The sequence below is a fragment of the Lissotriton vulgaris genome, chromosome 5 (assembly GCF_964263255.1).
Source record: "Lissotriton vulgaris chromosome 5, aLisVul1.2, whole genome shotgun sequence".
NCBI classification, from domain to species: Eukaryota; Metazoa; Chordata; class Amphibia; order Caudata; family Salamandridae; genus Lissotriton; species Lissotriton vulgaris.
Genome location: NC_141693.1, coordinates 191,445,829 through 191,469,558, shown reverse-complemented (window position 1 = coordinate 191,469,558; position 23,730 = coordinate 191,445,829). Strand labels below are relative to the sequence as shown.

The window sequence follows — 23,730 nt, the reverse complement described above, 5'->3', positions numbered from 1 at the left end:
GGGTCGCCTAGGGGGAGACGGCCATAGGCCCCTCCCAGGGGGGAGGCGGCTAGATGCCCCTCCTACGAATTTCCCGGGGGCCGGATATCCGCGACGGCAGATAGAGAGTGTGGGGATGGGGGGGAGTCCACGCTGTCCTTCCTACAGATACCTCACACGGGAACTCTGACGACCTTTAAAAATGGCGTAGAGTGAAAAGGGGGCCCCCACGACAAGGGAAGTTACAGTTGGCAATGAGGGTAAAGTCCTCTGCGCATGCGCCACTCACACCGTGAGGGCGGGATTTTGGTAGTAGGGATCTGACACCGGTTAAGACCTTGCCATTGGCCCTTAATCCTAGGATGTACAATTTTAATTTAGAATGTATGCATTTACAGGATGCTAGACTCGGCTAGGAAACCTTTGTATTAGAGATCTGTTAAGGTTAGCCAAAGAACATGTCTTCATCGAAATGTAATAAATGTAAAATTGTACATAATTCATGAAACTTTTATTTAATGTTTTAAATTTTGTTTCATATTCAAATAAATATGGCCGGGGGGTAACTCCCCCCCGCCTTCCAAAAGCTCAAACCTGTGTCTGTCTACTCCCATTGGGAATTGGTGTTGGGAGGGGGTGGCGGACATCCCGGCCATATGGAAAGGGGCGACCACTCGGTCCCCCCGAACGTATGGTTGGGTGCCCCGATCCCCCCGGGAAACCATTTTGGGCGGGAGGCGTGGCTCGGCTGGTATGCCCGAAGTGGCGTAGCCGGGGAGCGCCCTTTCCCGCCCAGGAGGGGTTGTCCTAGACACCCGCACGGAAGACCACGCCCCAGCAGGCGTCCCGGAGGAGGGTCCCCGCCCTCCCGCAGATGGATAAATAGAGCGGGAATCCGAAGAAGCGTCCTCTTGTTCCTGTGCTCTGAAGGCTGCACCAACTCATTGCTCGTGAGCCCTCGACGGAACAAGCAGCAATTTTGACCCACCCACCAGCCCCTTATGGCAATGTTTGTTGTAATAAAGTTTGATTAGATGGAAATGTATAGGCCTTTTTTCCTTTGTAGAGAAGTGAGGGAATGTTTCACATAATGATGTGGCTTCTGTTTTTAGGATAATGTTTCCCTTTGTAGGAAAATAAAGTTGATGACTCATCAAGGCTATGTCAGAATTTTCTTCCTTAGTAGGTAAAACAACTGTCGTATTTATTTTTTGGTCGGGCGGTAAGGTCATGATCGGTGAGCAGTAATTTCAAGGTCCCTAGAGGGGGGCGCCACCCAGAATGGTGGGAGCGCCCGGGGGGAGGTGGCCATTGGCCCCTTCCACGGGGAGGCGGCACCCACTAAGGATGGGTCGCCTAGGGGGAGACGGCCATTGGCCCCTCCGGGGGGGGAGGCGGCTAGATGCCCCTTCTACGAATTTCCCGGGGGCCGGATATCCGCGACGGCGGATAGAGAGTGTGAGGATGGGGGGGAGTCCACGCTGTCCTTCCTACAGATACCTCACACGGGAACTCGGACGACCTTTAAAAATGGCGTAGAGTGAAAAGGGGGCCCCCACGACAAGGGAAGTTGCAATTGGCAATGAGGGTAAAGTCCTCTGCGCATGCGCCACTCACACCGTGAGGGCGGGATTTTGGTAGTAGGGATCTGACACCGGTTAAGACCTTGCCGTTGGCCCTTAATGCTAGGATGTACAATTTTAATTTAGAATGTATGCATTTACAGGATGCTAGACTCGGCTAGGAAACCTTTGTATTAGAGATCTGTTAAGGTTAGCCAAAGAACATGTCTTCATCGAAATGTAATAAATGTAAAATTGTACATAATTCATGAAACTTTTATTTAATGTTTTAAATTTTGTTTCATATTTTAATAAATACGGCCGGGGGGGGAAACTCCCCCCCGCCTTCCAAAAGCTCAAACCTGTGTCTGTCTACTCCCATTGGGAATTGGTGTTGGGAGGGGGTGGCGTGCATCCCGGCCATATTTATGAACACAATATGCTTTTGAAAGTCGGGGTTTCCTGCGTTTTACATCTTGCTATACAGAATTTTTCAAAACGGCTTACTGTTCACAAATTGATTTTTTTTCACCATTTGCTTTCTCCCGGCCATCACAAAATCTAAATTATTAAACCGGTGCCATTTTGTTTCTCGCAGCCCTCACACTTATTCAAAATTATATAGGTAGGTTGGTAGGAAAAATATAACATTTATATGAAACGTGAATTGCACTTACCTTTTAGATATGTTGAAAGAGAAGTACAAAACTTAGCTCTAGCACAACGACCATGCCTAACGCACGGTCGTTGTGCGCCACGATCCTGGGACTTCTGGCACTGTCTCTTGTGGAGGCTCTCGACCCGTCGATTCTTCGTCCTAGAGGCTCTTCCCGTATGATGATCTAGTGGAAAGCGGCGATTCAGCGAGCGTTGTATGATGTACTCACAGAGGTCTGATCGGGTCGAGTGCAAAATCAGAAGTCGGTATCCGAAGTCGAAGCCGAAAGTCCATTTCAGAAGTCCTTTTTGCCTGAAGTCCTCCCCGTCTGCGAGACTCGCATATTTATAGCGGCGTGCACACCCCGACCGAATGTGACGTTGAATTGTAGAAGGCACTACCCAATGCACTTTTGAGGTCGAAGGCCATTCAAGGAGGGGATTCCCAAACTCATGTTTGTTTACATTTCGTACCCAGTAGTAGCGGCTCTGTACTTTCTTACTTTTGAGGTGGGTAGAGGCAATGTTTACATTAGTCAAAGTAAACCTTTATTAAGTAATTGTTCCGTATGCTTCTGAAAACAATTCAATGTTTTAATTTTTCCTCTATTTCATCTTTTTCTCCTAATTTGCTAATTTTTTTCGCTGTTTGATTTCAAATTAAAAACATTTGCCGCCCTACCCATTGTGAGGGGAGAGGTGTGGCACCGCGGCCAGGGTGACTGACACTGGAATCTGGGGATCGCGGTTCAATCCCCGGCACCGGTGGCAGATTAGCCCAGCACCATGTGACTCTGGGCAATAGCTTGCTTAATCTTCCCGACGGCATCCAGCGCCTGGAGACCCTTACGGGTGATTGTTTGCTCTTTACAAATGTGGATTATTATTATTATTATTATTTTGCCGCACTATGCAGCCGCCTAGTCTTCCCTAATGGTAGAAAAGGCCCTAATCTAAATGTATTGGGTAAAAACTGCTGGAGTGCAGTGTTAGGTGGAAAACACCCAGTGCTTAACTTGTCATTGCTTGCGAGTGTGGCTCATTGACACTCTATTTGGGAAACTTGGACTTAGTTTTAATCAACAGACTTTGTGCGAGATCAATTTTGGAATGGGTTCATGAAATTAGTGGCCATCCCTCCATTAAATGCTTTTTTATTAGCCTTAAAATGTGTGGGGTACGTAGTCACACATAGTTGCATACCATTCGCTGGAGCACTTGTTGTGGCCACAACCTCTATTTCCGTCGTAAAGCTTCGTAAGAAATAAAATATAACAACAAAACAATGGTATTGTTCTTGGCATGAGTGCTCCAGTTAACAACTCTTCACCGTTCAACCAAAAATCACTTTTGTCACGCATATGTACAAAATGCTGTAAAAACATTTACAAAATATCGAATTTCGATATTTATTTGGGAATCCTATTCTAGGACAACCAATTGCATATATAGCAAAATTTTTTGTAGTGGGTGTTCTTCTAACATCAGTCTATTTTGAATATGGCCCAGATAGGGAACCAATTGTCCTTAGGCATTGACAAGCTTTCTCTTTCAATTAATCATATGCTTCATGTTACTAAGTTCCTCTTCGGGCTGCCAACATGGGAAGTTTCACCCCCCCCCCTCAAAAAGCTCTCTGCAGACCCGACGGATCTCAAGTACTACCGACCCATCTCTCTCCTCCCCTTCACTGCCAAAGTCACCAAGAAGATCTTCAACAACCAGATCACTAACTTCATAGAAGCCAACTCGGTCCTCGTCTCTTCCCAATCTGCATTCCGCAGCAACCACAACACAGAGACTGCCCTCCTAGCAGCCACGGTCGACATCCACACCCTCCTCGACCAGGGCCACACGGCTGTCCTTATTCTACTAGACCTCTCCACAGCCTTCAACACCGCCTCCCACCTCACACTAATCGCCAGACTCCATGACGCCGGCATAAGTGGAACCGCCCTTAACTGGATCCATTCCTTTCTCACCGGCCAAATCCAAAGAATCAAACTCTCGCCTTTCCTCTCCGAACCCACAGAGATCAACTGTGGAGTACCCCAAGAATCCTCACTCAGCCCCACGCTCTTCAACATGTATATGGCCCCTCTTACCACCATCATCAGAAAACATGGACTCAGCTTCATATCTTATGCTGATGACACCCAGCTCATCCTCTCCCTCTCTAACAAACCGGACATCACCAGACACAGCTTCCAGAAAGGAATGAAGGACGTTACCTCTTGGATGAGCACCTCAACTCAGAGAATATTGAAGTCCCCATTCTCTGATCCACCCCCTTCACATGGGACAACATGTGGTGGCCCACCTCCCTCGGCAACCCACCCACACCCACAGACCATGCTCGCAACCTCGGCATCATACTCGACTCCTCCCTCACCATGAACCAACAGATCAACACCATCTCTTCCACATGCTTTAACATCCTACGCATCCTCTGCAAGACCTTCAAATTGATCCCCCCGAATCCAGAAAGATTCGTCACCCACGCACAAATTACCAACAAACTAGACTCCGGGAATGCCCACTACGCCGGAATAAACATATCTTTACTCTTCAAACTCCAGACCATCCAGAAAGTCGCAGCTAGACTTGTCCTCTGCATCCCACGACAAAACCACATCACCCAGCACGTACGAGAACTCCACTGGCTCCCTATCAAAAAGAGAGTGTCTTTCAAGCTCCTCGCCCATGCCCAAAATCCCTCCACAACATTGGACCCCAATACTTCAAGGAAAGAATTACCTTCTATGCACCCAAGAGAAGCCTCTGCTCCACCAAACCTGCCCTGGCCAAAATCCGACGCATCCGCAGAGTGGGGAGGTGGTCCTACTGCCAACATCGCAGCCAAGACCTGGAACAAACTCCCACTCAGCATCAGACGAACCCCCACACTGCAAGCATTCAGAAAGAGCCTGAAGACCTGGCTCTTCGAATGAGATGTAGCTGCCTATACCCTCCCGCAGTGCCTTGAGACCATCACAGGTGAGTAGTGCACTCCACCAACACCTGATTGAGAAAAAGGACCAGCATTTTCAGGGACTTTAAAAGGAGACATGCTTAGTTCCCTGAGTCCTACAAAAGAGAGCCTGATATAATTCAAGTGCTGGTACTATACTAGTCTTAATATCTGACATTCTGAAGGTCAATCAATCAATCACATTTTTATTCAGTCAGATATATGACCATAATAGCACATTGGTTAAAAATAAATAGTAAAAAATAAATGTCTTAATAGGTAAAGAATCTATAACATGCGTCTGGTATATATGCCAACTAATTTTAGGTGAAAAATAATCAAACAACAGTAGTAACCATATGTGAATTGTGAAGTAACCAGAAATAAACCAAGGCTATTATTTGATTATAAAAATAAATTCATATTTTTTAATGTTATTTATGACTTATTTTCCTTGCAGATAAATATTTATACACAGGTTTAATTTTTTTTATTTTAGAATAAAAATATACAGTAAACTGTGAGTATCAATCAATAGCATCAGTACATCGAAATATTAAATCATATATTTCATTGGGCATCACAACACAAACATATACAAATCAATTAACATAAAAAGGAAAAGGGGAAAAAACACGAACTAAATTATTGAAAATGTGGTCGATGTATCGTTGATGTAGGCAATGCGGTAGATGGAAGCTATTCGCGTTTCGGCAAAACTGCCCTCATCAGGGGACCGTCATTTGTAATAAAACTAAATAGATAAGATTTTAGATAATCCAACTGTACTGAAGATGATTTAGGAGTATCAATAATCACCGGTAAATATTTGAGGGTGAGCCTCAGATTGTCAACTATGAATACGACAAGCTGTGTTCTAAACGTCCACATTTGGGAAAGTGCCCAAGAGCCGCCCTGAACCGATAAAATACAATGAGCTATTCCAGATTGTCCCCTGTCAATATGTTTGCCTGGAAGTCTTCTATGCCCCCAGTCTATTACCTCTGAATGTTTATTGTTTTGCTTCAAAGTGCCACTGATGTGAGATGTGGGCCAGAATTTGAAATGTATGTAATTTGCCCCCATTTCCCCACTCCACGTGAACAGAGCTGATCAGGATTTTATAGTGCGCTAAATTAGATGTTATTACAAAGCAACTTCTGTGTTCTTATCAGCACACATGTCCACATGTGTCCCTAGTCCACAGAAACAGAAAAAAAACTTCAAACACCTAATAAAACACCAAACGTGACAAACAAATGTACAATGAAACAGATCAATATTCAGTCTCTGACCGATACTCGACTCAACGTTGCCTCTCACTCCCATTCCATCTTGATCATCCTTTCAAAACCAATCACTCTGCATAGCACGATCTGGTCATCTTTTAATAGTCTGATGCTTTTGAGGGTGGAACGTCTTGGTTGAACGGTCAGCGATGTATATCAATTTCATGAAGAGATTGCACCTCAAATCGGACTCCAGGAAGTTCTGGAAAGGGTCAAAACCCCAACTTTTCCAAACTGTGCAAAGACATCTCAGAGTGTTAGGCCCCTAAACTCTCCTGTGTTCAGTCTCTGCACTGTGTGAGTTGCAGGTTTGTGATTTATATCCTCAGAAGAGCCCTGAAGGAGCCATCAAGTGACAGAGCACAATACAAAAGACACAGAATAAATACACAACAAAACTGTTCCCAGATTTACCTGTTGCTCCTGGTGGCCCCACTGGTCCTGGATTCCCTGGATCTCCTTTTTGGCCTGAGTATAAAGAGACATTGAGAAGACATTGTGACTGAAATAGGAGAGATGTTCCAGAGCAGATGTTCATAGAGCAAGCAGCAGTAGCATTGACCTGTGTAATTCAATGTCTTACTTGTCAGAGCTGTTTGGAATTTTCTTCTGCAAGTGTATTATTCACAATCGAATCTGTATTTAAAGTTACAATATGCAGCATGTGTTTTGTGTCTGTAGTAGGGGTGGGCGGAATATTTCGTTCCACCCACGGAATTGGCGGAATTTTGGTCACTCTCTGTTACTCTTGTGTTGATTCCCATTCTAGTCCCGCTTTAGTTCTCCCTTAGTTTAGCGTATTAGATTTTAGGCTGCTTCTACTTTGCAAAGACACATATAATACATTTATTTTTGTAACATTGTGTTAGGAATATGCTGTTTATGTTGTTTGTTATTGAGGATTTTCCTCGGGATACAGTCTGCACATTTTATCCAAGGTTGCCTAGAATACATAACAACATGGTGTACTTTTTCTGCCTGCTTGGTCAGCAAAAACTCACAATGTTTTAGACATAACACGGTAGCACAGCTTTCCAACACAGTAGATCTTATCATATAAACTGTACCTCGTCCCCTTGGGCCAGACAGGAGAATTCCGTCAGGGAGACCAGTCCTGGAACGAACACCAGCAGAGCCTGACATGCAGCCTTGGGTAAACTGAGTTTACACCCATGAGGTGGACCACATACCCACTTACACCATGGATGGGGACTGTTGCCAATCCCAGCGAGCACTAATATATATATACATGTGATCAAGGGCAGACCCTGCCCGAAACGCGTCATGCCACATTAATGCTGCTAAATGGTTGAATAAACGCCTGCTGTGACACTGCAATTCGTGTGGTGGTCCGTATTTTCTGTTGGTTCATCCTGGAAACAGAATTCGTTCCATATATATATATATATATATATATATATATATATATATATATATATATATATATATATATATATATATATATATATATATATATATATATATATATATATATATATATATATATATATGTATATTTATATTCACTGAAAAAAACCATAGGTTTTAGACCATATATAGTTAGGAATTAGCATTTACAAAACCTTGAAAATTCACTGAAACAACCATAGGTTATAGACCATATATAGTTAGGGATTAGCATTTACAAAACCTTATTTTACTCACACAAAACCATTGAAATTCGCATATATAGTTAGTTGCACTAACTATATATCGCGCACCCGGAATCCACTGCTGATGATGTCACATATTACATCATTCATGACATGGTCAGTGACATCACTGATGACATCACTGATGACGACTCAAATGACATCACTGATAACATCACTGATGACATCATTCATGTAATAATACAATGAACCTCTTGAGACTATAATATAACCTTAGATACACTCAGTGAAAACAGACACTCACAGACTGTCACTCATCCATGGAGTTACTCATACACCTAGTCAGTCATGCAAAGAATCAATCACACCTCCATTTCCTCAACTATACAGTTATACACACCTTACTAATTCAAACATATTCTAACACATATTTACTCTCTTATACAATCCCTGATACAAGTTCACAATGATCCATACAACCACTCACACATTCACTGGCTCTTATGCACAGTTATTTATATATGTCAACTCTCACATGTACTGTATTTTACATATGTACTTACTTTGACAGGTAGCACTGAGATATCCATTCACTCACCAATACACTCATGCACACAGTCAACTGCCCATGCAGCTGTTTCCACATGCACTTTTGAACCCATACATCTAGTGAATCAACTGCTCACACATCTATGCACAGAGTCATACACCTCCCAGCCACTCACACACATACTCAGTCTCCCATACAAATACTTGGGCAACCAATCAATAACCCATATAGTTACTCATATAGCTACTGATCAACACATGCAGCAGTTTACAGAACAAAAGATATAATGATGCACAAATTAAGACAGTTTAGTCACTAACCCATGCACTCAGTGAGACACATTTAATCACTCTCTCATACAGTCAGTCATGCACCTGCTAAATCCTTCATCCAGACACTTATACATCCACTCATTCTTCAATATGTAAGACATATTTTAACTTTACAGAAACATACAGTCACTGGATGATGCCATCAGTGATGTCATCAGTGATGTCACTGACCATGTCATGAATGATGTAATATGTGACATCATCAGCAGTGGATTGCGGGTGCGCGATATATAGTTAGTGCAACTAACTATATATGCGAATTTCAATGGTTTTGTGTGAGTAAAATAAGGTTTTGTAAATGCTAATCCCTAACTATATATGGTCTATAACATATGGTTTTTTCAGTGAATTTCAATGGTTTTTTAATAGCAAATATCAAAAGCTGTAAAATGTATTCTTCTTTTAAATGACACTTTTACCCCAAACTGCCTTGGTATATTCCAATATATATCAAAGACAAAAATGTAAGTGGTCAAATTAATTTTTTTCCACAATTTGAGAAAGCACAGAAACATGTGAATAAATCTGTTTCTGCTTAAATGAGAGACTATGGAATGAGATTAATATACAACAATAACTTGCGTTCCAACATTCAACACATCTACAGAAGAGATGGTGTACACTTCTCCGATGAAGGGAATAGAATATTCGTCCTTTATTTAAAAGTGTGCATTGGAACCTACTTGTAGGTACCTAAATTAGCCACAGAACACAATAGCTCTTGTCAGAGCTACCCTACCTCTAATCATTCAAAACGTTTATCTTTTTTTATTTTTTTTTTCTTCACCCACGTACGCTCCCCGGTTAGCTTACAGGTGCGCGTACCGGGCGCTCCCCCCGCGAAAGTTTCAAAAATTTTATTTTGGCATATATCAGCGTCCTGATCCCCCCTCAGAAAACCTAGAGGGTCACAAAGTGTCTACCGTGCCCCCTTCTACCCATTTCGTACATTCTTTGTCCTCCATCTTATGACTCAATTCTACCAATACAGAAAATGGAGGACTCCCGTAACGCTGCCGGTTCGCGTACCGGGGAGCGCACCGGTAAGCGCTCAATAAAAAAAGGTGGGAAAGTAATTTACAGAACAACTACTACACTTTCATCAAATATAGAATAGGGCCTACTACATAGCAGTACCTACCATTTACCCAAATTTGATGGAATTCCATTGAGAAAATTATGCTGTAAGCCTGACTAAATATCCTGAGGTAAATTACCTAACAAAAACACTTATGAAGTGTTAGAATTGACAACCAATCAAAATGCTACTTTCAATATCTTCTATTATTTTATGACACTTGATTGGTTATGTACCTGAATAAATATAAAGAAAGAGAGAGAAACACAGCCATTTTGACTACTACTTCCTGAAGTACATATCAATTTCATTTCAACTGAGAACTTAAACTTCTTTTTGATTGGTAAGATGATATTTTAAAAACTGAAGTATGTTCTGCACTTTAAGGTAATTAGGAAAACATTTTCTGATAGTTATATACTATCCCTCTGTAATAGTTATAGAATAAGATAGACATCTCTGTTTTAGTTATGGATGGAGTTAGGCTTGTCTTGTATAATTAAGAATTAACTTAGGCTTTATCACATACATTTTTTTATATTTCTACTTCCAGTCTGATACCATACACTGCCCAAAGATAAAATCACTGTTTGGAAAAACAAACTACCTATCTGTACTTAAACCCAACAGTGCCCTATCTGTACTGATATATTTTTAAAAAATTTGTTTTACAGCACAAAAAAGGAAGGAGAGAACAAAACTAACTTGGAAATTGTTGCAAGAAGCAACACAGATACAGAAATTGACTCTGAATTCTATGATGAATCACGGGACTTTGAACTTCTGCAATGTGTGGAATCAGTAGATTTCCTAATTGAAAATGAAAAAAAATCTGACAATGAATTATTAGAAGTTATTTTTAATTTTGAAAACGAATCAGAAAAATAAATTTTTATTTAATAATTCAAAAATAGTTTGAGACATTATTCATTTTTATATGTATTTTGTAAACTAGTAGCAAATTGATTATAATGTCAAATCAGACTTTAAATATACTGTGCAACTTTTTTGTGTTACATAATAAGTTTGCTCATAGTTACTTCCTTTCTCCCACTATATTATCTCCAATGTGTATTTAACATCTCTTTATCATCTCCTGCCTCCATGGTGTTTCTGCTTTCCTGACAGACTACGCTATGAATTCCATATACCACAATAACTTCTGAAACAACATGCAAGATATTTACAAAGAAAACGGTGTATTTTTATTTTTAGACTCTGCATTGGTACCTACATCTTGGTAAAAAAAAAAGAACAATCACATACAATATTTGAACATTCTTTCATCCCATTTTCCCAATATTACGCTTTCATTCTTTTTTCCCCATAGTACGCTCCCAGGACCGCTTCCCGGTGCGCGTACCGAGCGCTCCCCCCGCAAAAAAAACGATAATAATTATTTTTTTTTGGACCCGCGGGGCCCTTTTAAAACCCCTCATCAAATCTAGGGGGTCAGGGAGGATGTACTCTGCCCCCTTATGCTCATTTCCCTCTTTGTTTTTTCCACCTCTTGTATCTCGATCCTACCGAGACACAAGATGGCGGCCGCTCCGGACTCTTTAGAATGTTGACAGTCACCGGGGAGCCAATCCGCTTCTCCTCGCGAAGTTCCGTTACGCGTCAGGTACGCGAACCGGGGCGTTAACCGGGACGCTGTCACAGATATATCTGTTTTTTAAAATGGTAATTTCCCAAAATCCACTGGAGCACATATATTGAGACATAGCAAAGGCACGTCGGGCAAACCAAATCTACAATTTTGCCAAGTTTCGTGTAAATCCATTCAGCCGTTCGAGCTAAAAGTGATTCCAACCGCCCAATGGAAAAATGAATGGGAAAAACGCGTTTTGGGACCCCCTTTTTTCTCGCCCCCCCTGACGAAACCCACCCAAATTTTCAGACACTGCTCAGAAACAAAATGTGCCATTTTCCTGAAAATTTCAGCCAATTCCTTCCACAAACGCCAAAGTTATTCAACATAGAATTTTCAGAAATCCCATAGGAAAAAAATCCAAACTATATATACCTACTGGCGTATATATATATATATATATCCAAAAGAACGCTGTCTCTTTCCTTCATAAGACAACAAGTCGAGGCCCAATTTGCTTTTCAAGTGAATTTATTTAGGCAACAACAACCAACGCGTTTCGCAGCCTTCGCCGCTTGTTCACGAGGGGTGTGACGGAACCCCGCCGAGGCCCGCCATTGAAAAGAGGCGCAGGCAGATTTTCGTCAAAGCTGTGGTATATATATATATATATATATATATATATATATATATATATATATATCCCTTTGCTCACACAGTAAGGATAGGGTTAGACAAATAGATAATTTGCCATGGTTGGGATGAATATTTTATACAGCTTGATAGAAATGCTTAATATGTTGTTTAGTTGTATCTGTCTAATATTTGCAGTACACTAGCTTTATAAAAGACTACACTACAATAGTGTCAATAAATGTATTGTAAACTTTCTTTGTATCTGTCTTCTGTTTTCTAAGATCCTGCATGAGTGAGAGGTGAACGGTGATGATCTGTTTCCACAGTTCGATTCGCTTGGGGACTAAAGGGTCATGCTCTAGGTTATCAAAATCACTTGCTACTCTTGGAAGGTGAGGAGCTCAAGTGAGGCACTGAGATCACAGTTCCGCTTTACAAGCAGAATCCCTACAACATGGCACTACCAACATTGGTCAGGTACTTATTTAACAAATCTCAAGATTAGTACTTGTGCGTACCCATTGTACCCTTACACCTCCTCTAGAGATGTCCGTGGAGTTCTGGATCAATCCTCTACAATATTTTAGGAAACATCTAACTTTTTCTATTAGTTGTTCAAGTGTGAACCTTTAAAAGGATTATCCAGATTAGTGTTTGCAGCCTGTTTCCATTACTGTTTTTTTTTAATGGTGATGCCACTGCCTATACCTATTGCTGACAATTGTAGACCTGCAGTCCATGCACATTCAAATTTACATGGCTTTGGCAATGCAGGTGTTAACGTAATCCATGTGGTTGAAGCCCACAATGCCTATTGTCTGTAAATTTTGGGTCAGTTTTCCAGCTGTGGATGCTAATACAGGAAAATTTCATGAATACACTAACGTTGCACCACCACAATAATACAGAGTGTATCAGCTCTTAGAAATTTGAATTCCATTAAGAACATCAAAATTGTTTCAAAGGTGGCTTAATACACATTATTGCTCATGTATGCACCAGCCCCTTTACCCAAGAAGGGGTCCCCTTGCCAGCCTTATCTGGTTATACATAATTCCCTAATTTACAACATCTCAATCCTAATGAGCTAATGCAATTACACAATGGTCTAGCTAGACTATATAAACGCTTAACTCAGTATGTTTTGCGCACCCTGATGGCTGTCCCAGCAAGGGCAACTTTAGGAGGGCAACCACAGTTACCTGCTGTACCAAGAATAACTCCAATGCTTATTATTTCAATTATGGGTAAAATTTGTACAAATCGTGAGGAAATTCCTTTCTGGATAGCCCCAAAAATGTATCCGATTGAAGCCATGTTTCACCATAAGGGACTACAAGACATGCACAGAATATTGACAAGGTGCTTACCCCATGGGCAGGTTTTCCAAACAGGTGACTGTAACACTTGGGTCAGTCTTTGCTGCAATTCATACCATCACTCATAATTAGGGCTCACGGTTTTATGGTATTTATTTTTTCAACATTTCTGTCTGTATTTATACATATTTATTTTTTTGCCATTTTATATGTATTAATCCATATTTATTTTGTGTTTTGTGTATAAATGAGGATGAAAAACTGTACATTTCTATATTTATTTAACTGATAGATGCACATTTGAGGTCTGTTGTGTTTAAGCTATTTAAGCTGTCAAATATTACATACCAGTACATCCACTGGTAAATACTAGCATTGTGCCATAAATGTCTGTTGACATATCCCATTATTGAAAGAAATTCATCCTGTTTTCAAATTTCCCATGTTGTCCATATTCTCAGCTGCTGGCCTTTAATTCATCAAAGACAGTACTTAGAGTCACTTCAAAAGAGCACAATTTTCTGTATTTATCCACTTTTAAAAATAAATGCAGACAGAAAACACATTGTTTTCTGTCTGTATTTAACTGTAAAAATCCGTAAAAACAGAAAACGGGGAGCCTTACTCATAATACTTCATCTACGCCAGTCTTGCCGGAAGTGTGAACACAAATGCAGAATGAACATAGGGCAGCTGCTACTCTGGATTTGGGGATGAAAGTAATGGGAAACTTTCCTATGGTCTCCTCAATTATTCTGTCAAAATTAAAGGCGAAGCCAGGAGCTCATGTAGATAGCACCAAACAACCAGGAATGTGAGCTACCCATAAATATTACCGAAGTATACACTTCTATAGGTCACAAGAATTTGGGGACCAGACCAATAAACCACAAATGAGGATTTTTCTCAATTTAGTAGTAGTAAAGTTAGGACTCCTAACTTTAGGACTCCTAAATGCCTTCTGTGAATACCGAAAGTCCTAAAATTACGATTTTTATCAATTTAGTAGTAGTAAAGTTAGGACTACTAACTGTAGGACACCTAAATGCCTTCTGTGAATACCGAAAGTCCTAAAATTACGATTTTTCTCAATTTAATAGTAGTAAAATCGAACTTTACTACTACTAAATTGAGAAAAATCCTTATTTTAGGACTTTCGGTATTCACAGAAGGCATTTAGGCGTCCTAAATTTAGTAGTCCTAACTTTACTACTACTAAATTGAGAAAAATCATAATTTTAGGACTTTCGGTAGGCACTGAAGTCATTTAGGAGCCCTAAAGTTAGGAGTCCTAACTTCTGTGAATACCGAAATGAGTAAGTTCATTCTGTGAATACCAAAAGTAGTAAGTGCATTCTGTAAATGCCAAAAGTAGTAAGTTCATTCTGTGAATACCAAAAGTAGTAAGTGCAATCTGTGAATACCAAAACAGTAGTAAATTCAGGATTGAGTCTTAAGTTCATTCTGTGAATCGGGCCCTTTATCATTTAATACCCATGTGGTCCACCCTACAAGTGCAACCACAATACCCAATAAAACGGGATGCTGAAGGACCTGTTAGAGAAATACACTCTCAATTAGAGTACCAGAGAGTGATTGAACCCTGTGTCTCCAAAACGAATAATCCCCTTTTTCCTGTCTTGAAACTGGGTCATGCATATCAAATAGTATTAGACTATAGACACTTAAATAGTCATACAAGCAGATATGCAATACAAAAATACACACAGTACAGCACTTATCAATAATATAGTCCATAAACAAATTAAGATATTTGCTATGTTTTTTCCTGCCAAAATATAGCACCTGAAAGCAGAGATTGGGCTGCCTTTTTTTTGTTGTTGCAGATTTATATAGTACTAGCAGCCCGTCCCGACGTTGTCCGGGTATGAATTGCTGCCGGCCAGTAGTATATTGTTTTGTAGGTTTTCGTTTTGATAGCATTTCTTATCTGTGACAGGCCTGTGAAACGCTCCGATTCACAGTGCACTGCTGATGCACTTAAGAGTGCGCGTTCAGTAGTGTGTGAACTCGAATTTCCCTACTTTATTTTTCCTTGAAATATTATATAGCGTGAACTCGACAACATGGCATGAGTACAACATTACAGAAGAACACATTAATTTGTGGTAGGCACGGGGAGACAAAGCGATTTGCCTGGAATCACAGGATGTTGAGCTGATGCCGAGATTCGAACGTAGCTCCCCAGCTCTAAAGTTCGCAAATCTAGAACTTGTGGCGGGAGATGTGTCTAAAAGTGTATGTCGGTGCTGGCCATCAATGAGAGAGACCTGTGCATTTTTCAAATGGGTGGTGAAAAAATATGAGTATGTTGCTGGAGATGTGGGCCGCTGTGCCGACAATGTACTTACCGGGGGAGGGTAAACACCCATTATTCGGCAACTTTCTTTCCGCATACCATCACTCCGCATACTTTCATTACAAAAGTACCATGACTCCGCAATGCCATTATAACGCATGGCATTACATTTTATATGCTTTTACCACGCATACATTTACAACGAAATTTGTTGTAAATGCATGAATGGTAAAAGCATGTTTTTGTTAATGTTTGGATAAGGTAAGTATGGGTATAGGGGTTTTGGGGTACTGAGGTATATGTTTTGGGGTGTTTGGGTATTTTAAGGGTTCAGATATAGTTTGGTGTTAGGGGGTGCAGGGGTAGTTTTAGGGTTTAGGGATAGGTTTGGGTTTTGGGGTACAGGGTTATTTTTAGGGTTCATGGCTAGGTTTGGGTTTTGGGGTACAGGGGTATTTTTAGGGTTCAGGGGTAGATTTGGGTTTTGGGGTACAGGGGTATTTTAAGGGTTCAGAGCTAGGTTTGGGTTTTGGTGTACAGGGGTATTTTAGGGTTCAGGGGTAGGTTTGGGTTTTGGGATATAGGGGTATTTTTAGGGTTCAGGGCTAGGTTTGGATTTTGGGATTCAGGGGTATTTTTAGGGTTCAGGGGTAGGTTTGGGGTTTGAGGTACAGGGGTATTTATAGGGTTCAGGGCTAGGTTTGGGTTTTGGGGTACAGGGGTATTTTTTGGGTTTAGGGATAGGTTTGGGTTTTGGGGTACAGGGTATATTTATAGAGTTAAGATGGGTTATTGTTTAAGGGTGTTGGGGTATTTTAAGGTATAAGGGTGGGTTATGATTATGGGGTGCAGGGGTATTTAAAGGAAGCAGGGTGGAATTAGTTTTTAGGGTGTAAGGGGAGCGCAGGGCAAGCACACCCGGAGCTGGAATGTACAGAACCTGGGAAGAAAAAACAATGAAATATTGGGCACAATGCTTGCTTTTTTTCCGTACCACGCCCTGCACACGCCCATGCCCCCAGCACACACCCACAGCACATGATATGAGACATGGCATGAAGGGCGGAACGTACCACCCGCCCCCAGCGTTTGTCACGCCCTCAGCACACGCCCACAGCACAACGCAGACACACCCACAAGGGACTACTTTGCTGGCACGGTTCTATTACCTTTTAAACGTATATGGTGGGCGTCTGCATAGCCTATGTCCTTCTGCTGCAACTGCCCTTTCCAATGCTGTATTGGGTATTGTGATTAGTGCTGTGGTGCCTGAGATTACCCGCCTCAAAGGTTTGGGCTCTCTCTTTATTATATTAGTATGGATGAACTCTACCCAAAGTTATTGGAGCGCTTTACATGAGCACCAGTTACATTACACAAGGACACATTCATATTTTTGGTAGGCACTGGAAGATTAAGTGATTTGCCCAGAAACACAGGATGAGGAGTCGACCCGAGTCTCGGACCTTGGTTACCCAGTTCCAAAGTCAGCAGTCTAGCCGTCAGACCACATCCTTTCACCTTCTTGGTGCTCAGCTTGCAACATCGCTTTACTGGACTCCCCATGGGGTATAAGAACAGTCCAGGACTGTTTGCTGCCCCCATTGGGTCAATTCTACCTGTTGTTGACCCAGACACATTATCCTATGTAGATGATATCTACCTGATTGATGATTAGTTATCACATAACATTGGATTTACCGAATCTGGCTATAAGGTCAGCTTTATGAAATCTAATATAGCATTTTAAGTGCCCTCTTTTTAGGATACAAACTTGCCCATGAGAGCCAAAGCCTTGCACCACACTTCTTGGAAAAGTGTGCTCTGTTACAACACCCAAACATTCTTAGGAAACTGCAATCCTTATTAGGATTCCTTAAGTTTGCCAGGACATACATACCTGATTATGCACAGAACATTAAATCGTTATATGAATTAATTAGTCCTGATTTTTCCAGTTCACCTCAGACATTCAGGCATACTGACTTGCTTGCTACATGACACATACTTACACGTGTAATACTACCAACCGGGTCATCCGTATAGTTGCGGGTGCAATTGACTTTACATATCTCACCTTTAACGAAGGTAAAATATGTTTTGCATCCACTGAAAAAATACTAACTGCAGTGCAGATGGCTAGACTTAAGGATCAGCCACTTCCACAAGGGAAACACAGTATTGTTGCCACTCCCATTACAGCCTAAGAGGCTGTCACAAAAACAAAAATTCCGACTGCTAAAGCTCCCTATTCCAGATAGATACTATGGGTGACAGCCTTTACAGCTAAGGATGTAGACTTCATCTTTGAAAAAACAAATAGGGGTTACCTGGTCTAAATAAATGCCTGTGTGTTGTGTCGCACAAAACAACCGCTAGACCAACATGTCGTCACAATGATAATGCTGGGTTGGAAAAAATTCCCATCAGCCCACCATTATGGTGGAGTATCGTCATGTGGGATGTTTATCGTAAACCCGAATCTCTCCCAGTGCACCTGATGATGATGCGGAGATGGATTTCGACAATTACTTCTCCAAACCACAGTATTTCAAAGGTAGGACTGATGGAGTGCAGTGCTCGTGAAAAAGAAGATAAAGTGTAAATAAAATTGGCTCCTGAGACAAAAAATATGTTTATTAAGTATCATCCCAGGGTCAAAGGTTAAAAAACAGCGCATAATAGTCTTAAAGAATGACTATATGACGGCGCAGTGCATGGAGGTCGACATGTTTCAGCTTATGTGGACAATGAGTCCAAGCTTTCTTTAGGACCTAATGATGTTAAGCATCTGCATTTTGTGAAGACTAAGTGCATTGACAATTTGGATTAATCCTACCAGATCTTTGAGCCCAAATATTCTCTGGTGTTTATCCAACTATTCGTGAATCTCCTAAAGAAAAAGGACAACAAAGTGTGAGAAACACATGTGGTATATTGGTGAAAAACACAACACAACAAAACAGACAAAGCGCTAAGAAAGTTTTCTTCGCTCTACAGGAGCACTAAATCTCTCCTGATTTTAATCCATCAATTTCAGGATTTAGAAACATTCGACTATAAGTTATCACTCACCCAGCATTCTGTGGGAGATTACCTCACCTCACCCGGCACCCACTCGGGAAGAAGGAGGCCCGCTCTGTTAGAAATGGAAAAGTATAAAAGGACCTCAAAAATATATTTTCAAGGTACACAATGTACATACTCAACTAATCCAAGATATGTACTAACAAATACCAGTTGATTGAAAAGGAGACTCAACCCTAGATAAACCATGGTAATGACCAAGCATGGAATGGCTATGATTGTGATTATATGTAAAATCCAGCTTGACAAAAAAGTTTGATAGGAAAAGCATGGTGGTGGAAAACATTCCCTAGATCTGAATGAGGAACATGTTCATCAAGAGCAAGTAGGTTAAACCAAATGGCTTATCTCATAAAGGCCAAACAAGTATCCAGGTTTAAAAGCACTACAGAGAAACAAGCTCTATAGAAAGAAAGCTCAATGTGCAAGTCCCTTGTTATTAGGTCCTAAATGTTGGAGGAACCATACCTGTCCATCGGTACCTCTAGGGCCAGTGTCCGAGCGGGAGTGGAGGTGGCTTGGACTGTGCTTGCCTTCTTGTTTTATACCCGATCTAATTGGGTAATTGGTGGCAGCTGGCCGTTAGCGTAGGTATGGCGCTTAATTAAGAATATGGAAATATCGAGTGGCTACTGCGCATGCGCCTAATTTTCTGTCCTATTGCAGGCGAGGCTAGGGACTAGTGTCTAAAACCCTGCGCGCGTGAGTTTGTGGAATTCTTGATGCGCCTGCGCTGGTATTCAGCGCGTTATATGTAAGGCTGGAGATTAGTGTGGTCGAGCCCGCTCATGCGTAAAAGCGATGTAGCTATGCGCGGTGCGCATGCGCGAGAAAGTAGCAGAGCTCGCGCATGCGTACTCGCTATTCTAGCGGTACCGGTGTCGTCAAGGAAACGTGTATCATGCAGAGTAGGTGTCATATAATTCCCAAAATAATGTATATATATAAACATTTTATTTATACTGATGATTCAGCCTAACGTGCTATAAGGACCAAGCACCAATATTCAGCGACATGCGCCTCTATTCATGGTGTGATGGGCAAATCCAACCACATTGTGCAGTTGGCTGAATTAAAACCATTGCTTTTTGCACTAGAAAATATGCATCCTGAATTCCCCATACTTATAGTGTGAGAATTGTATTATTGTGATCAGTCTTTTAATGGAATTTGCATGATTTGTGCCAGAATGGATTTAAAGAGTCTTAAAGCAACACTATAAAGTACAAATCACTTTGGGTGAAGGTGTCAGACCTGAAAGATAGGTTGCCACAGACCAAAATCATTCATACATTGAGGCATCAATGTTTTTTAAACACATGCTGTAGGGAGTTCTTTGGCACCCAAATCTGCAGTCTCAACTGCCACAGTTGCTGAAATTACTTGTTCTCATATGAGGGTAGGTGACGATATACTGGCCAGCCATTAATGAAAAACGCAATGGAACCCCTTTGAGGGGCCCTCCAGCTAAATATACATACCATTTGACAATGGTAATAATTTGATTCCCAACCAAGACATATCCGACCCCAGGCCACCCCCACGCCACACGGCTCCTCCGCTGTAACCGCATCTCTGTCCCTGGCGACGCAGGTTCGCCCCTGACTTCGGTGTCCCCTGCTGCTGCCTTCTCCTTTCCCACTGCTGTTTGCCCACATTGTGAATAGTGATTTGTGCATTTTTCTTTAATTTTTGTACTGTAGTTTCTGATTTGTTTTCCTTACCCTCTGGGGGCACCCCCCGCTACCCGCTTCCCGTCGCTGCTCCCCCGCGGCCCGCCCCCAGGTCCCTCCCCTGCCCATTGGCTGCCCCGTTCCTGCCTCCCAGCTGCTCCTCCCTCCCACTTTGTCTCATATGGGGGCCGCACCATGGCTGCGCCGCTGGCGTGCCGAAGGCGCGCCAAAGACAAGCCCGTCTGCGCCCGTCCATGCCTGGACCACACCCAGCGCCAGGATCCCTGGCCCCCGTCGGTGCCAGCCCACACGACGGACTTACGATGCCGCCACCCTCCACGCACTCAACGCCAGCCGAAACCCCGCCTGCTACCGAGCCATCCCGAAACGCACCCACGGACCCTTCACCTGACAAGCCTGTAAATTCACCTGCCTCTGATCCTGCACCGCTCCCGCCAAGCCAGGCACCAGCAACAATCACCTGAAGTGCATCCTGCTCAACACCCGCTCCGTCCACAGGCACGCCGTCGAACTCTGGAACGGAACCTTCTCGATACTACATCACCAGACGTCGCCTTTCTCACAGAAACCTGGATGAACGCCTCCTCAGCCCCCGACATCGCCATAGCCATCCCGGATGGCTACAAAATCACCCGATAGACCGCGTCAACCAAACCAGAGGAGGCATCGCCATTGTCCACAGAAACTCCATCCGAATCATGACCAACTCCGCCGCTGAGCACCTTCACTTCCAGATACACACCGACCCCAAAATCACCCTCAGAGGCACTCTCATCTACGGACCCCCGAGGCCATGCACACAATTCAGCGAAGCCATCGCAGACTTCGTCAGCCAGCACGCCCTAACCTCCTCAGACTACATCCTCCTAGGGGGCCTCAATTTCCACCTGGAGAACAACAATGACAGCAACACCGCCGCCCTGCTGGACAACCTTGCCAACCTAGGACTCAAGCAACTGGTGAACACCTCCACCCACTATGCCGGCCACACGTTAGACCCCATCTTCTCCTCCAGCAAGCACATCTCCTTCAGCCACTCCACCGGACTACACTGGACAGACCACAGCTGCTTCCACTTCAACTTCAGAACCACGACCCACCACCACCCGCAACAGGTTCCCAGCAGAAGCTGGAGCAAGACCACCACCGACCAACTCACCACCTCCATCAGCCAGCACCCCCCACCAACACGATTGACCCCACCGAAGCAGCCCACAACCTCACGCAGTGGCTCACCAACTGCACCGATGACCTCGCACCACTGAAGAACCCTCCCATCACACCCGGCAGCAAGAAAGCCCCGTGGTTCACCAACGACCTCAAAAACTCCAAGAAAACCTGCTGCACCCTCGAGAAAGCCTGGCGCCACGACCAGACAACAGAAAACATGACAGCCCTCAAGAAAGCCACCCGCAAACACCACCAGCTGATCCGCACCACCAAAAGGACAACATTCAAAGAACAACTGAACAACAACACCCACAACAGCAAGGAACTCTTCAGCATCGTTAAAGAGCTCTCCAACCCCAGCGCCTGCAACAACGACATCACACCCTCGCAAGACCTCTGCGACTTACTCGCCTCGTTCTTTCACCGCAAGATCGCTGACATACACAACAGCTTTGGCTCACAGACCACGCACCCAACCTCCGAACCAGCACCCCCCATCTCCACCCAATGCACCTGGACCCCGGTCAGCACCAAAGACACCACCCGCATGATGAACACCATCCACTCCGGCTCCCCAACCGACCCCTGTCCACACCACGTCTTCAACAAAGCCGACTCCATCATTGCACCCCAACTCCAGGACATCATTAACAGCTCCTTCGCATCCGCCACCTTCCTGGAGAGCTGGAAACATGCGGAGCTCAGTGCCCTCCTGAAGAAACCCACCACAGACCCCACGGACCTCAAGAACTTCAGCCCCATCTCGCTCCTCCCTTTTCCTGCCAAAGTCATCGAGAAGACCGTCAACAAACTACTCTCCGCCTTCCTCGAGACAAACAGATCCCTCGACCCCTCGCAGTCCGGTTTCCAAGCAAACCACAGCACCGAGACCGCTCTCATTGCAGCCACCGAAGACATCAGGTCCCTGATCGACAACGGGGAAACTGCTGCCCTCATCCTCCTGGACCTCTCAGCAGCCTTCGACACCGTATGTCACCACACCCTGATACAGCCCCTCAGCAACACCGGAATCCAAGGAACGGATTTGGAGTGGATCATCTCGTTCCTCGCCGGAAGAACCCAGAGAGTCCGCCTCCCACCGTTCAGTTCCACGGCCACCGAAGTCATCTACGGCATTCCGCAAGGATCCTCGCTCAGCCCCACCCTCTTCAACGTCTACATGAGCCCCCTCGCAGCCATCGCACACCAACACAACCTAAACATCATTTCCTACGCTGACGACACCCAGCTGATCCTCTCCCTCACCAACGACCCCGCCACCGCCTGAGCCAGCCTCCAGGAAGGAATGAAAGATGTCGCGGAATGGATGAGGCTCAGACGTCCGAAACTGAACTCAGACAAGACGGAAGTCCTCATCCTGGGACCATCCCCTCCGCCTGGGACGAGTCCTGGTGGCCCCCTGCCCAGGGCACCACCCCCAAGCCAACGGACCATGCACGCAACTTGGGCTTCATCCTGGACTCCTCCCTCACGATGACCAAGCAAGTCAACACCGTCTCGTCATCCTGTTTCAACACCCTGCGCATGCTCCGTAAGATCTTCCAGTGGATCCCCACCGAAACCAGGAAGATGGTCACCCAGGCTCTCGTCAACAGCCGACTGGACTACGAGAACACCCTATACGCTGGTACCACAGCCAAACTCCAGAAAAGACTCCAACACATACAGAACGCCTCTGCACGACTCATCCTGGACATCCCCTGTCACGGCCACATCTCTGCCCATCTAAGAGACCTGCACTGGCTCCCCATCAGCAAGAGGATCACGTTCAGACCTCTCACCCATGCACACAAGGCTCTCCACAACATGGGCCCCAAATATCTCAACAGCCTCCTCACATTCTACACACCCACCCGCCAGC

At 43.6% G+C, this 23,730-nt stretch overlaps 1 protein-coding gene across 1 annotated transcript in view; it reads right to left on the bottom strand.

Annotated features, from left to right (window-relative positions):
- The window catches only part of LOC147710453 (ficolin-1-like), a 300,012-nt gene that overhangs the window by 222,629 nt on the left and 53,653 nt on the right, over positions 1-23,730 (bottom strand). The window contains exon 3 of the mRNA XM_086921140.1: positions 6,873-6,926. Coding sequence (XP_086777266.1) covers positions 6,873-6,926 — 54 coding nt within the window. The remainder of the gene's footprint in view (positions 1-6,872; positions 6,927-23,730) is intronic.